The 15,234-nt window shown below is 53.4% G+C and overlaps 1 protein-coding gene across 6 annotated transcripts in view; it reads right to left on the bottom strand.

The window, feature by feature from the left end:
- HEG1 (heart development protein with EGF like domains 1) overlaps positions 1-13,317 on the bottom strand; it is a 61,534-nt gene extending 48,217 nt beyond the window's left edge. For all 6 annotated transcript variants that reach the window (XM_054209527.1, XM_054209526.1, XM_054209524.1 and 3 more), the window contains exon 1: positions 13,098-13,317. In XM_054209527.1, the coding sequence (XP_054065502.1) occupies positions 13,098-13,290 (193 nt within the window). In that variant the 5' untranslated portion in view covers positions 13,291-13,317. The remainder of the gene's footprint in view (positions 1-13,097) is intronic.
- Between the last annotated feature and the right edge of the window lie 1,917 nt (positions 13,318-15,234).

Genomic DNA, 15,234 nt, shown 5'->3' with positions numbered 1-15,234 from the left:
ACCATGCCAAGGCTCCAGTAAAATCCCAATCCATCCGTCCATACAGCCAGTGAAGGGGGGACTAAGCCTCCAGCCCTAGAGAGGCCCCGGGACCCCTGTCCCTGCTGCCTTTCCTGAGCAGAAAGCCCAAAATAGCTCTGTGCTTTTGCTTGCCGGTTCGTTTATTTTCTACCTCAGAAGTGTCCCTTCTGGCATTAACGCAGGAAAAGCCCCTGCAGCCCCAGGGGGTGCGAAGGCAGCTTTGCCCCAGCACCAGCTGATGGGCCCAGGAGCACTTACCAAAGGGATTTCTTTCTTGGCGTTTTCATTGAACATTAATAAAAATAAGCCAAAAGAAATCTCCCGAATGGCACAGCTCTCTGTGGACTTGCATCTCCTCTCCTGTCCCCTCTCCCGCCGCCCTGCGATGCTGCAATGTCTCCAGCCACCCTGCCTGCACCGCAGATCCCAAATGCTAAATCCCAGCACCACCTAATTCGCTTCTAAAACCCTCCAGGCTTTTCTGCGACGTCCTGCAGAAACGTTACAGAAAAATATCACCCACACAGCGTTTCTCCTTCCTCTTTCCGGGGTTTTTGAAGTCCGCTGGAAGCCTGGCTCAGCGGGAAGGCAGCGGTACCCTCGCCGGCACTCGCCAGGGCAGAGCAAAAGCCGTGCAGGGACTCAGCCCTCTGTCATTTCAACTTGTGCTCCCATCCGAGGGCAGCGCTGCTGGAGACTGTCAGACGGCTCGGGGAGGAAGTCTCCTGGCAGGGCTCCACCAAAGTGGAGTTGCTAGGTCACTGGAACAATAAAAAGGCAAGAAAAAACATCCTGGCTGCAAAAAAGAAAGGGGAAAAAAAAAAAAAAGGAAAAAAAAAAGCCACGGCAGTGTGTACAGTGCTGGTTAAGTGGAAAGAAATGGGGCTGGAGGGAGCAGGACGATGCCGCTGCTGGCTTTTGTAAGCATGTGACTTAATTTCTAACACGGACCTTTCTCCAGAGCTCTCACATGAATAATTCCAGAAACCTGGAATTTGTCTGCAAGGTTTACAACTAGTAAAAGTCTCACATGGGGCAATATTTCCAGGCAAGCTAGCCCGCTGCTGCTACGCAGAGATTAATTACCCTTCGCCTATTAACCAGGGCATCACAACCCAGCGTATGACCTTCTCGCACCATCACACCCCCCCAGCAGCTGCCTGCGTTCATTGAAACTGGGTAAGATAAGAAAACTGCCTCCAAGCGGGGACCTATTTCGGCAATAAGGGGGTGAGCAGCCACACAAGGTGCAGAGCTCTGCGCCCCGCCGGGGCTCGGGCTCCTGCGTAAGGAAAGGCGCTAGCAGCCTACAAGCTGCAGGAGGAAATTTTGCTTTCTGAAAAGTTCAGTTTCAAGGCCAGAAGGGAGCATTAGCTCATTCTGTCTGACCTCATGTATAACCAAAGTCATTCCGTGTAGCTCATTTACTCCCGCTATAAGCTCAGTGACTTGCGTTTGACTTAAAGGGATCTTGCAGGGAAAAAAAGACCTCCAAACTATCGGTATTTGTGATTATTTGGGATTGTGCTTAAAACCACGAGAACTATGGGCTGAAGCACGGGTTTTTCTGCACAAAACCTCAACGCGATCAAAAAGCGATGCCCGGCGGTGTGAAGCGTATGCGCAGCAGGAGCCACCCACCCCAGGAGCCGAGGACTCCGTCCCTTTGCCGATCCCAGGAGAAAACAAGGCCATATTTTCATGTCAGACTCTCGAAACAAAACCGCAGGTCCCTGCTCCAAAGTGGTCTGAGCCTAGGAGCTGCTTCCCACAGCCAGGAAGGGACAATAAATACCGGGAAGATGGAGGAGGAAGTAGGAAAAGGGATGCTGCCATGCCAAGAGACCACGTCGGGAGCTGCCACGGACTTCCAGCAGCCGGGTGATGCTACCCACCACTGCAGGGTGGGCTTTGGTCCAGGTGTCCTGACCGGAGCCTCGCTCCAGCAATGCACTTAAGAAGAGCTCCCCAGGGAACTATTCTCTGTGCTTAACGCTAAGCACGCGCCAAAGAGCTTTGCTGGCCAGTGGCCACACCAGGGATGATGACCAACCTGGGAACCGAGCAACTTCTCAAGGACATGGTGGGGACAAGAAGGATGCAGGGCCCTGTCAGATGCAAGAGGATCACAAGGCCACCACGGGGTGGATGCATTTTGGTGACCCACAGATACAAGGCTCGCGGGGTTCTTCCCTCCACATAGACAAGCAAAATCCAACCCCATCCCAGGGGAAAAGTGATGGCAGCCCAAGCCTTACACCCAGCTCAAGGTGGGTTGCAGGGCATGGTGTCGTGGCAGTGGGAACCATGGATGCTCTCGTGGCTCCTACTCTTCCACCAAGGGATGGTGAGACTCGGGAGGGGATGGAGAAAAAAGCAAGCAGGCAAAAATATAAAGCAGCTTAAAGAGAAATTAATCCCCAGAAGAGAAAAGGGCCCCCACTTCCCTTCCCCCATCTGCTGCGAAGGGATGATGATCTAAATCGCATTTCCTAGATGACACCGCACCGATCTGCTGCCGGAAGCAGCGGTGGCAGGGCTCAGGATGGCGCTGAACCTCTTTCTTCCAGGGGATGAGCCAGGTTCTTCCCTGCTGACACCCACTGACTGGTCACCACTGCCACCACAGCGGAGCAGCGTGCCCCGGGCTGGCTGGAGCACGTGTCTGTCCCACTGTCCCCCACCACTCTCCCACTGCCTCTGCAGTCACACGTTTCCTTTCTGAGAACCGTGGGGGAAGGGATTTACCATTTCCAGTCCCGTTCTGCACACGTTTCGGGGAGGCTGAAAACAAGACGCTTTTGTCTGGCTGCGTGTGGGTCTCTGCTCTGCAGCCGGCAGCCCCGCGGCCGAGCCCTGCAGCCAGCGGTGGAAATGGGTGATGGAGAAGGGCAGGATCAGGCTGTCACCCTCCGAGCTGTCAATGGAGTCAGGGTCAGGTGGCTGGGCGCTGCGTGCTGAGCCAGGCAGCGCAGAGCATCAAGAGGCCAGAAATCTGTGCCCAAACCCCATCTGCCCACAGGCTGACCCATGTTACCCAGCATAGAGCCACCTCACACCAACTGCCTTGGCACGCTCTTGCCATCAAGTGACCGTCAACTTCGGTGTTAACCCAGCATGTGACACGGCTTACCCAGCACTGTACGATCTCCAGGCGTGCCAGCAATTTGCAGAACAGGATTATGAGGATCCCTGTCTGCACAGTATGGACCATTCTCAGGGGCCACGAAATTGCTCGCGCTCCCATTCCCCAGGTTAGAAGCCACCTGGTCCTCATCCGGCTTTCTTCATGCATCAGATTTGCTCCACGTCCCTCAGAAAAGACCATCTTCGCAATTATTCTGCACTCTCTGATCAAGTTTCCCTCCTAAGAAACATCCTTTCAAAGGGCTTTTATCTGCAGGGTTGGCTGCCAGTCTAATACTGCAGCCCCATTCTGTATTTGCTGAAAGAGCTGATAATATCCTAAAAAGAATTAACATTTAGATGTTAGTCCGGTAACTGAATCTGAATCAAACAATGATGACTGTTCAAATGCCTAAAGCTACCCAGGGGTATTTTCCTTTGAGCTCTTCCAAGCTTGTACCAGGGGTGAGGAGCTTTCTAAAGATGCCTTTGTGAGCACCAGCTACTGAAACCCTTCTCCTTGTCCCGCCAGACACAGATACAATTATGCCCAGCTCCGGCACAAAGATAAAGGCTGAATTACAAGAGCGGTATTATGCTCCACAATCAGGGTCCTTGATTCCAATTGACAAGGAAAGCAAATCATGCGCAGTTGGCTTGCTGATGTTGCCACTCCTGGAAATTCATTCCCATCACAGGGGTAGAAATTATTAGTTCAATACACAGGGTTACCTCTTGCGTTACCTCCCCAGATTGCTAAATTACCTTAGCTTGTCAGTTCATGAGATCTTCCAACTTATGCAGGGTCAAACCTGGCCACCACTTGTATGGGATATCTTTCTTTGCAGAAGGTTTAACTACCAGCTGCTACAGTTTCTCTGATAAGAAAGTGTTTTCTTACCTATAATGGCATGGATGCAGCGGGACAGCTATTCAGAGAAGCTGTGAAGCCTTTCTCTGGAGTAAATTTTTGAAAACCCGTAAGATAAACATCTTCTGGGGTGATCCTGCAAGGGGAGATGTCTCGAGATCCCTTGGGAGCTATCTTGAGATCCCTTCCAGACATGCCTTTTGCTTTTATAGAGTGGTCAAAAAACAAACAAAACCAAAAACCCCTCAAATATCCAACCTCCATCCCTCAACTTATGCCCACTCCTCCCCCCAAGACAGGTCCTGCCACCCTGGGTGGGCTGCAGTACCCTGCTGCTAGGCTATCACAGAAGGTATCTTTCCAATTATATATTGAAGCCAAATCTTCAACTTAGTGTGATTCATCCCCGCTTCAGTGAAATTCAACAGAGCATGACATTTCACGGCAGTCCTCGGGGCTTAAGAGATTTTCCACAAGAGGAAGGGTGTTAACGCCAGCATCCTAACAAGCGGTGACGTGGATAATTGTGCTCTATAGATCCAAATTCCTCTTGTCACTCCAGATGCAGAAGTGCCTTTTAGTATGCTCTTCAGGAAAAGAAAGAGCCCTCCTTTGCTACTGTCAACCCAAAGGAGCCTGTCCATCAGTCAAAAACTCCTGCACAGAGTTTCTTCCATGGCCTGGAGATCCCTGAGGGAATCTGAGGGTGGTTCTGGTAGCAGAAATGACAACGATGTCCGCCTTGTTAAAGAGGCAAGAGGTCAGACCTATTCCTGTAATGGCCTTCAAAACCTCTTTAAACACCATGCTGAAAAATGCTGAGAAAAACGCCCTGAATGCGTGTGTGCAACACAATGTCCTCTGGGAGATGCAGGCTGGGCTACACCCCGGGGACAACCATTAACTCTGCCCAGTTAACCCTTCATCTATCAGACCATTTAAGATACCTCCTCAGTCCTTCCCCAGCCAGTTTCATCCCAGAGCTAAATTAGCTCAGGGTTAAAAAGAAAAGGATATTTTCTGTCCCAAACTTCAGCTGCAAGATCCTCGTTGCCATCCAACCACTGTGCAAAAGGTCCCTCCGACATCGCCGTGTTTGCCTTGGTGAAGGAACCGCAAAGGTCACGGCGTTTCCAGAGGACTTTCTGCCAGCGCTGAGTGGGGAGCCCGAGATGGGCTGCTCACACAGAAGGGCCAAGGGAAGGACCTGCAGCATCTGGTCGCATCGCGATTGACACGGTCACCCTCAGACAGCTTAAACTGGCCACACCACCGTCGGGATGCTGAGAAGGCAGTTTTAAAAGTCCTCCTAGCTTCACGTCCTTGCCAAGATTGAAAAGGCAGATGGAGCTCGCTTCTCCCAGCGGAGAGTCAATCTGCCAAGGTCAAGGCGCTCGGACAAGGTATTCCGACAGCTGGGCAGAAAACAACGGGGTTCGCACCCAGGTTTCCTGCTGCACTGCCCAGCACTTCTTTGTGCACCCTCTCTTTTCCTAGCTGAGCAAGATGCTTAAGAGGGCTGCACTTCTGCAGACACCCGGGCAGAGCCCTGCCAAGCTGGAGTGTCTGAAACGGCCACTCCATCGGGACTCAAAAAACTCTGGAAAGCAGCTTTGAACTGGCGGCATTTTTAAATACAGCCAACCTGGACTTCTTGTGTGTCTCCTGCATTTGCAGCTCACCTTTTCAGGGGGTTTTTATCTGCCACCCCGCCATCCAGAAGCTCTTTTTCTCCCCCTCTAAGCGATCCTCCTGTAATGACAACTCCAGGGGTTGGGGTTTTAAGGAAAGCCAGCCAAATCCTAGGAGGCTCTCGACACAGATCCTGACTTCTGGCAGCAGCGCTCCCTCGCCCACAGCTGAGATGCTGACTGCAGCTCGGGAGATGCTTAAGTAACCAACTGCAAAACTATTTATCAATGATTCAAAGTCAAGGGCACGGCAGATGCAGAAGCAGATAGAACCCTCGTCAACAGCCCTGCCTGTGCCAAGGACAAGCAACAGGGAATACCTTCATCCAAAGCCACGGGAGGGACTGGGGCATCAGGATGGGAGCAGCAACAGATTATAGGATATTTCCTATAAGCACCCAGCTTATTGGAAATAGGTTGGGGTTTTTTATTGCACTTCAGGCACTTTTGAAAAGATATTTTTTTTATCTATCTATCTCGTGCATTTTATACCGGTTTCTGAAGAGATGAAGCTCCTGAGACTGCATAATCTTGTCCTCCTATCTATGTCCTGTGGTACACTGAAAAAAATAAGCCTGGAAGAGGCAGAGATAAGGCAGAGACCTCCAGGACAGCAAGTTCCTACAGGTTTCATGAAGATGGGACACTTTGCTCGCGAAGACTCCTGTGTCCAGCTTGGGGAGCTGCTGCACCCAGACCAAGGAAGATCCCTGTGGTTTGGTTCACGCCCTGGCCATGGGACCCGAACACACTCGGCACCCACAGAGCCCAAAATAAACCATGGCACACACTAACGCCTCCCACCCCATGGCGAGCAGAAGAGAGCAAACCACCGCCCACAGAGTAACTTCATCACCCGTGCATGGGTTTGCCCAAACGCTGGCAGCTCTAAACGTCAGCCTCTTTCTCCCCCAGTTTTACACAACCAGACTTTTGAGCCCAGTTAGTGGAAACCTTGCAGGTGTTTTACCTTCCTCCAGCTGATCCCTCTGCTCACCCTGGCTCTGCCTGCCCCTCCTCCAAGCTCCTCAGGACCAGGGGTGACTCTCACCACAGCCAGCACCCAGCTGAGATAAAAAAAACCCCAAATTAACAGCAAAGAAGGGATGTGGCCCAAGGTGCTAAAATCTGCGCTGTAAACCTCACAGTATTCAGATCCCGCAAGAGGTCCTCATTTTAAGCAGCAACTGGATCTTATTCCCGTTTTCCCCAGTGCTCTGCCGAGCACTTCAGTAGACTGAGTCTGACAGCAGCGTTACTATAACACAGGCAACAGCCACGCTAACAGCTTGGAGGAGCTGAAGTTTACAGAGCTTCCTTTACTCGAGGGAACTGCATTTTTCTAAGATTATATTATTACTTGGGCTGGTCGCTCAGTAATGCAACATCATTTCCCTTTTGGGTGGGAAAGTTCTCTCCTCGTCCTCGGATGCGAATGATTTCAGCCTGAAAGGATGAATACAAACTCTCTGCATAATCGAAGAGGCGTAAGTGAACCGTGCCCCTTGCTGAAGCAGCGGGATGTTACGGTACAACACCTGGGCGTTAAAAATATATAGCGATGGGTGTACACACATCAGCTGTATGTAGGCAGAAAAGGGTGAGAGGGAAGGGTGGCCAGATGCGACAAAACCATTTTCTCCTAGATAGGCATCCACAGGCTCCATTCTTTCACTGAGCCTGCGCTCGTAGCCCTCTTGCATCTGCTCCGGATGAATATCCCAGCAAATGAAGCTCTAATATTTATGGAAACAGCAAATTACAATGCAAATGTCACAAAACTGCTCAGAGAAATAAAAATTTGAATTTGTAATTAGGTCTACTGCCGCTGAAAATTGGATTCTGCCTTTTATGCTCAGCCAATCAGGAAAAGAGAAAATCCGTATCGTATGACCTACATCTTCAATCGAATGTAAATAACAGGGCCTGTGGTTGGGTTAATAAGGCCTCGCGACGAGCTTGCTCACGAGGTACAGACTATGGATTTGGTATCAGACATATCAGGCGAATATTACGAACAACCAACCTTTCATTCGCTTGGAGAAACTTCTGACCCTCTGGCTGGTCCAGCGGCCCTGAAAGCTTCTTTGCACCATTGCAACAGCAGAAAGACACCACAACAGGTGCCAGGATCCGGCCATGCCTCTTTCCAGAGGAGCTCTGTGCACGTCCGAGTGGATCAGCCCAAGCATGAATGATACTGTTCGTCTGCGCAGAGACACCTGAATCCACCCAGAGCCTCCTCACCCACCCCATACCCCAGAAACTCTCTTGAATCTACATGGGGGAGCAAAGCCAGAATCCAGAGGGTTGATGCTGGCTATCCATGATCTATCCAGCTCCGGATCATTTCCCCGAGGTATTTAGGAGGCTGCAGCCCTGCCCTGAGCACCCCATAGCTGAGCCCTACTGCTCCGTACCTGTCCTTAGTTTGGTACACAGCTACCATGGATGAGGAAGCCACAGCACCAGACAGTGGGTGCTTCCAGCAGTGACTCCAGAAAAGCCGGAGACTTCGGGGGTGCCTTAATCTCTAACGCCACAGCACTGAAACACTATTGCTACACCGACAGGTGTTATTGGCTTGATTAACTTGTTAATTGAAATAGTTCTTTATTCTTGGGGGCAGGGGGAGTTATTAGCTTGGATGAATGCTTCATAAATAAAACCATCATGACCAGATTGATGCTACTAAGGCCTCAGTCCCCTTCTGTACAGCCGTAAGAGCGGTGAGCAGGACCAGCAGCATCTCCTGCAGCAGCCGTGCACGGCCGTGGGGCCTGGGCTGGCTGTTGGCCCCCAACATGGACCTACAGTCTTTGGTCTCCCCTCTGGGCTTTGGTCTCCGCTTCCACCCAAGGGACAGCCCAGCCCCAGGTTTGGTAGCTCACAGGACAGAGCAATCCCCTGCTCCTGTTGCCCAGACACCTCCCGAAATCCCTTTTGCAGGACGGGCTGAACCGCTGCGGGTTTGAAGAAGCGGCTTTGCATTGCGGATGCACAGGCTCAGTCCCAGCCGTGGCAGCATCCCCTCGAGCTCTGCACTACAACCATACCAAGACCAACTGCCTTTCTCACCTGGTACCACACCGCCTCCGCTAAATGAGCATCATCCTCTGCCACCTCCTAGAGACGTGATGGTGATGGAGCCATCAGCATCCTCACGGCGCTCAGCTGCTGTGACATGTCCCCAGTAGATGACCAGGATGGGGAGGATGGAGGCAGCATGCAGAGAGCTTGGGAGCTCAGTCACGGAGGGTTTCTGACTGCCAGCCCAAAAATTAGGATCTCTAAAAGCAGGTGAAGGAAGCAAGTTGTCCCAGAAATCCCACACTCCTCTGAACTCATCAGTATCTGCAACTTTTGATACTGAAAATAATACTCCCTGAGGAAGGCACCCCTGCACCAGCAAGGCTGGCATCAGCCCCCGCAGACATGGCAACGAGCGTGTGTCTCCCTCGTCTTCCCAGCCACAAGCGAAAATTAAAGCTAATTAAATTATCCCTCTGAAGTGGCGATGGCTGCTGGAACAGAGCGCGCTGTGAACGCCTGCTGAAGGGGCGCGGGCTGGCTCTGCCGGTTTGCTACTGGGAAATGGAACTTTGCGGCGAGCCCAATAACGGGCCTCAGCTGCAGCAGTTGTCCCCTCACCTGCTGTCCCCGGTCACAGCTTAGCACTCGCGTTCACTACGTCTGGAGGTGTAAATCAAAACGCATCACTACGTGCCCCCTGCCAGTCGGGTTACGCGATTATCTCTCGGGCTGTATTCATTTACCACTCAAATATCACGCAAAGTGCTTTCACAGACAGATGTGAACCCAGCCGGTCAGCACACAACCCTCGGCACCATCAGGGGCTCGGGACGGGGAAGGAGAGAGAAGCTGATCTCTTATCTCCCTCCTCTTCTGAAACACTTTTTTTTTTCCCCTTGTCTTTGCTTTTTAGCTTTTAATTATGCACCCCAAAGGAGCAGAGCTAAATCTATACAACTCCAGGGACTTCACCAACCAAATCCACTTACAGCTCACACAGAGGAGCAGCGAAGATGCCCAAGAAAAGAAAACCCTTCAGCCTGTGGGTCTTCTGATAGCAATGCGGAGGCGTGGGAGGCGATCCTTCCCTGTCCTCACGCCGGAGGAGGAGGAAGCATCCTTCCTGCACCACCCGCGGTCACCTGAAATCCTCCCAAAGCCACACAGCAGCCTCTTACACCTCTCTGCATGGAGAGCCGGGCTTCTGCCCCCAGGAGCCGCAAAAATACATACTGTGAAAACTGAGGCAGATTTGGAAAGTAACACCATACCTTTGTGCAAACGGGCATCTTCCTCATCTTCTCCTCTCGCTCCTAAATTTGTTTTTTCCGCACACAGAAAGTTTCAGAGATAGAAAGCTGAAAACATACATAAATAAATGCAGACTGTTCTGTCCTTCTCAGAGGGTTGGGACATTTCTCCTAGCAGCCAGCCAAAATCTCTGCTGCAAGCTAAGCCAATTCCTTCTCGGGTGATTTCACACCTTATTTCCAGGGCTCCCACTGGGGAAGCGGCAAAGAAAGGTGGCAGCTGGCACCGGAGAGAGGGAGAAAGGACGGAAGGCCGGACACAGATGGCAGAAAAGCAGATCAACTTCTCAGGGCGAGCCCATTGCTGGCGGCCCCGCGCTGTGCCGGGCAGCATGGCAGGGCACCGGTGTGGGTCAGAAGTAAAGGGAAAAGGGATATTGCAGCCGCAGGGGGAGACCCCAGCCACAGTGACTTTATCGAGGGCTCGATGCCATCTCTGCTGTCCCCATGGCACCACTGGAATTATTCCCATTTTACAGATGGGAAACCTGAAACAAGGAGACCTGCAGGAGGACAGAGCTCAGAACCAGACCCCGGCAGACGGTGCCTTTCGGCTCGCCTGGCACCCGTGTAAAACAGCTGCCAGGAGGAATTTCACAGAGGGGTTTGATGCTGCTTTAACTCCACTCTCACCAGCTTTCTCACTTCCCACTTCACCTATTTTTTCCTCTCTTCCTCTCCCGCAGGATTCAGCCTGTACCTTAAACAACACGTGAAAGCCATCTGTCCTCACTTCTTCACCGGAGGAGCCCCCGGCGGGGCTGGCGGGGGGGTGGCAGATGCGGTCCGAGGCGCAGGCCGGCCGGGGAAGGCAGCGAAGGCTGCGCAGGGCAGCCCGGCTCCCTCCCCGCTCCCTCGCCCCACACTTTGTGAGAGGCTCAAAAGCCCCATTTCTACTCCCCTGCCTCACCATCTGCTCGCTAAGCCCTGCCTGAGAAAGGGCTTTTGCCGCCTAACCTCAGACTCAGTTTTTAAACGGAGATGTAATCTTCATTTCCACGTAGTGCCAGGGTGACGGGTTCACAAGAAATGCTCCCCCTCCCTAGCAGCTTCAAGCAAGAGTTTTCAAATATGAAAAACATCTCAGATCTCAGAGGGGCAGGAGCGGCGGTGAGACGGACAACAGGGATTTCTCAAAGCGTCGACAGCTCAACCTGAGAGTGATTTAGGAGCTCCCATCAGCCCGCTCCCATAACACCAAACAATTCCCTTGACTGACAAGCGTAGAGCTGTAGCTAACAGCGAGTGAATCGCGGCTGTCAAGACCCAGCGTAATTCATGATGCCGTTTGCTAGGGAGCGAGCTATTGCCGGGTTATTTATCACTCCTTCACGATGCATCCCCCCCGTTCCTTCTGGATGGGGCTGACGTGATTCACGAGCACCTGTAGCTGCCGAGCCCGGGCAGCTCGGAGCAAAGCCTCCACCGCTGAGCTGGGCGGCCAGATGCTGGTAGCCAGACAAATGGCTTTTCCAGCACGCGGACAGATAGTTTGAGCTTTTCAGACTCTTAACAAAGGAAACGCATTCCTCTGCTGACTCTCAGGAGTCATCAAGGTCACAGGAAAAGATGCCAGATTGAAAGCTGAGATGAAATTAAATAGTTTTTTCTGTCCACTGTGGAATTTGCGCAGCTCTCATCAAATAATAGGCGAGCACTTTGCTGGCAAGTTGCAGATTTTATCTCTGTGAGGTTGATAGCAGGTAAGACAGCGTTATTCTCTCCTGGTTTGGAGGACAAACTGACACTCGGAGTGGCACAAAGCGAGTGGCTGAGCTGGGAACAGACCCAAATCGCCTTCATTTCAGTGCAGTATCCTAGTCACCAGGCTGCTCTCACACAAACACTGTTAGTTAGGAGCTTTCTAATCCACTGCAGGGTACATTCCGGTCGATACCCCCAGCTGTACATTTGGTCTAGTGTGGATACATCTTACAAAGGCACGCCTTAGGGTTGTGCAGAAAACTAAGATGTTATAAACGTAGTTTTCTCACATTTCCTGAAATTGTATAGCTCCATGAAAGTAAACTTAACCTCAAGTACCAAAGCATGATATTCTCTCCACGTCAGAAATTAAAAGATGAAATCTGACAGCCCAGCTCAGGCAGGCGATCAATCCTAAAACCTACTTAAAGCCTACACAGGACTAATTTGACATACTGGATTTCCTTATACCACCTGCAGATACCCAGCGCTTTCCAAAGTCATTGAGAATTAGTCATCCTTAGAGCTATGTGTCTTCTTCAGCAAGTAAGTGAACCAGTTTACTGGGCGACACTTGAAATGAACCCTGCTGTTTCTGGGAAAAATATGGTTCATCCTGTGCTGAAACCAAATCCAGCATCATTTGTAAAGCACCAAACTAGTCATTGCTCCTCATAACGACACTGTAGATGTGACATGCCAGAAAAAAATGTGACTTTATATATGACTAATCTGACAGTCTGTGGGCGATGCAGAGAGAGAGAGGGTATTTATAGAGCTGATGGCATCTGTCCCCACACCTGGATGCGGGTCAGCACCTAAGGTGAGGTGAGGGCATGTCTGGAGATGAGCAATAGGCAACTCAAACCCTGAAGACCACTTACGAGAGCCACCAATTTTCCACCCGGGAACATTTTGACGGGTTGGACGCGTGTCGGGCATGCCCTTGGTACCCACCAGAGCCTGCCTTAAATTCCTCCGTGAAGTTCCCACCGCTCACCTTCGAGTCAGTCCAACCCAGCTACGGACATGTTTACGGTTTCCCACCCACCCCACCATGCCTAAACCTTCACCCAACCATACCACGATGGGCTGGGGCAAGATTAAAAAGGGAGAGGGATTTTTTATTTTATTTTTTTTTTGGGGGGGTTGGGGAGCGGGGTTGCACTTCGCCGGGATGCTCGGTCGCGGTGCGGCGGAGAGCGTGCGGGGTCCCACGCTGCGCGGGTCCCCGCGCAGCGTGGGACCCCGCACGCTCTCCGCCGCACCGCGACCGCTTTGGGGACCAAATCCCATCCTCATCCCCATCCCCATCCCTATGGCCGAGGGGGGGGCACTCACCCGGGCTGCCGGCGTGTCCCGCGGCGGGAGGCGAGCAAGGGCGGCCGAGACGGCTTCGGGACGGAGGAGAAGAAGAAGAAGGAGGAGGAGGAGGTGGAGGAAGAGGAGGAAGACGCCGTTGGGAAGCGAGGGGCAACGACCCGGCCGGCGGGACCAGCCCCAGCAGCAGCAGCAGGGTGCAGGCTGCCGGCATGGCGCTAGGGGTGGATGGATTAGGGGGGAAGGGGGCGGGGGGGGTGGGGGTGGGGGGAAGATTGTAAGGGGAAGGGGGTGGTTGTTCACATGCCCGGAGCGGGGCGATGAATAACCACGTAAATAGCGATTTTTTTTTTTTTTTTTTTTTTAATTAATTCACGGTACCCCCCCCACCCCCGGGGCGGCGCAGAGGGCGGCCGCCCCGGGCCTTAAAAGTGCGGGGTGCCCATAGCGGAGGGGGTGAGAGGGGGCGGCGGAGGGCGGCGGCGGGGTTGGGGGGGGGGGGCCCGGCCGGCAGCGGCAGCAGCCTGCGGCCAAGTGCCGGCGCCCGAAAGTAAAAGGGCAGGCGGCGGAGGCTCCTCCTCGGGCCTGACATCACCCAGCCGCGGCTCGGCTCGGCACGGCACGGCCCGGCTCCGTACGGCCCCCCCCCGCCACCACCACCCCGCCCCGGCCCGGCCCCGAGCGGCCGCCCCCTCCCGCCCCGCGCAGCCGTCGGGCCGCCCGCTCCCTCGCCCGGCTGCGGGCAGCATCACCATCATCACTATTGTTGTTGTTATTATTATTATTACTAATTGTCATTTTTTTAAATTAATTTTATTTTTACTTTCTTTGCCCTGATGCATCTCCCAGCCGCGCCGGGGCAAGCAGGAAACCCCCTTGTCCCCCCGCGTCCTTGTTCACCCCCCTCTCCCCAAGCCGCCCAGGAGGTGCCGCAGCGTTCTCTCTACCGCGCTTAAATGCGGAGAGCGCGTAAATCCCGCGACCCGCGCAGCGGCTCCCGGCGGGGTGCGGCGGCCCCGCTCCCGGCATGGCCACCCCCCGGCACCGGGCACGGCCAGCATCCCGCTCCCGGGACTGCCACCACCCCCCGGCTCCGGACACGGCCACCGTCCCGCTCCCAGGACTACCACCACCCCCCGGCTCCGGACACGGCCACCACCCCCCAGCTCTGGGCACGGCCACCACCCCGCTCCCGGGACTGCCGCCACCCCCCAGCTCCGGGCACAGCCACCCCCTAGAGCTCCGGGCATGGCCACCGTCCCATTCCGGGCATGGCCACCGTCCCACTCCCGGCACCCCACCCTGCTTTGTTTTCCAGGCCCTATGTGACATGGAAGTCCGTAGGAGCGAGCCAAAACAACCCGGCTGCCGGGGTCCTGCGTAGGGCTCCGGGGAAGTCTGCTCCGTTACACTCCCGTGCTCATGTTTGAGCTACGGGGAAACAAAGCCATCCATCGATCGATCGATCGAGTCCAGTATCATGTCTCTGGCTGCGACCAACACACCTTCTGAACCAGATGAAAACCTGGCCGTTGTGCGGCGCTCTGCTCGATTGAAAAGTTTCTCTCCAGATGAGTATGGTGAGCTTTAGATAGCCCCAAACTTAATTCCCATCAAAATCAAATCCTTGCCAAATAATTTCAACACTTGTATTGGTTATGAAGCTAACCCTCTCACTTTTAAATGGCAGCAGCAGCGTTTGAGGCTGCAGCTTCTTGCGGTGGTGAATTTCCCAGGCTGGGCTGTACGGGAGGCAAAGGATTTCCCTTCATTGTTCTGAAATTCCCCTTCATAACTTTATGCTCCTGGTTCTGCGAGAGAGCAGCATGCCACCGGAGCAGCAGGTCGGGCCCTGCCGAGGCTGCTGGCATGCCCACGTGCAGGGTTTAGCATCACGACCAAAATGTCCCTCCTCAGGGAACAGAAACTCATCCTGGGCAGCCTCTCCCCTCTGAGATCCTCCTGGGCCCTTTTCTTTTCCCTCGGGCTATTTCAGAATCAGGCTTAATTTCCACAAGCCAAGCAGAATCCGACCTTTCAGAGGGGGGTGACAAGTGACAACCCACCACATCCAGATAGCTGCAGCCGCGGGCAAACCCCAGATCTGGTCCACAGGCCCCCACTCCTCATTTCTCCCCTCAGCAAAAGCCGAAGTCAG

Source organism: Rissa tridactyla, chromosome 7, assembly GCF_028500815.1.
Source record: "Rissa tridactyla isolate bRisTri1 chromosome 7, bRisTri1.patW.cur.20221130, whole genome shotgun sequence".
Classification (NCBI taxonomy): Eukaryota; Metazoa; Chordata; class Aves; order Charadriiformes; family Laridae; genus Rissa; species Rissa tridactyla.
This window is presented reverse-complemented; position numbering and strand designations above follow the sequence as displayed.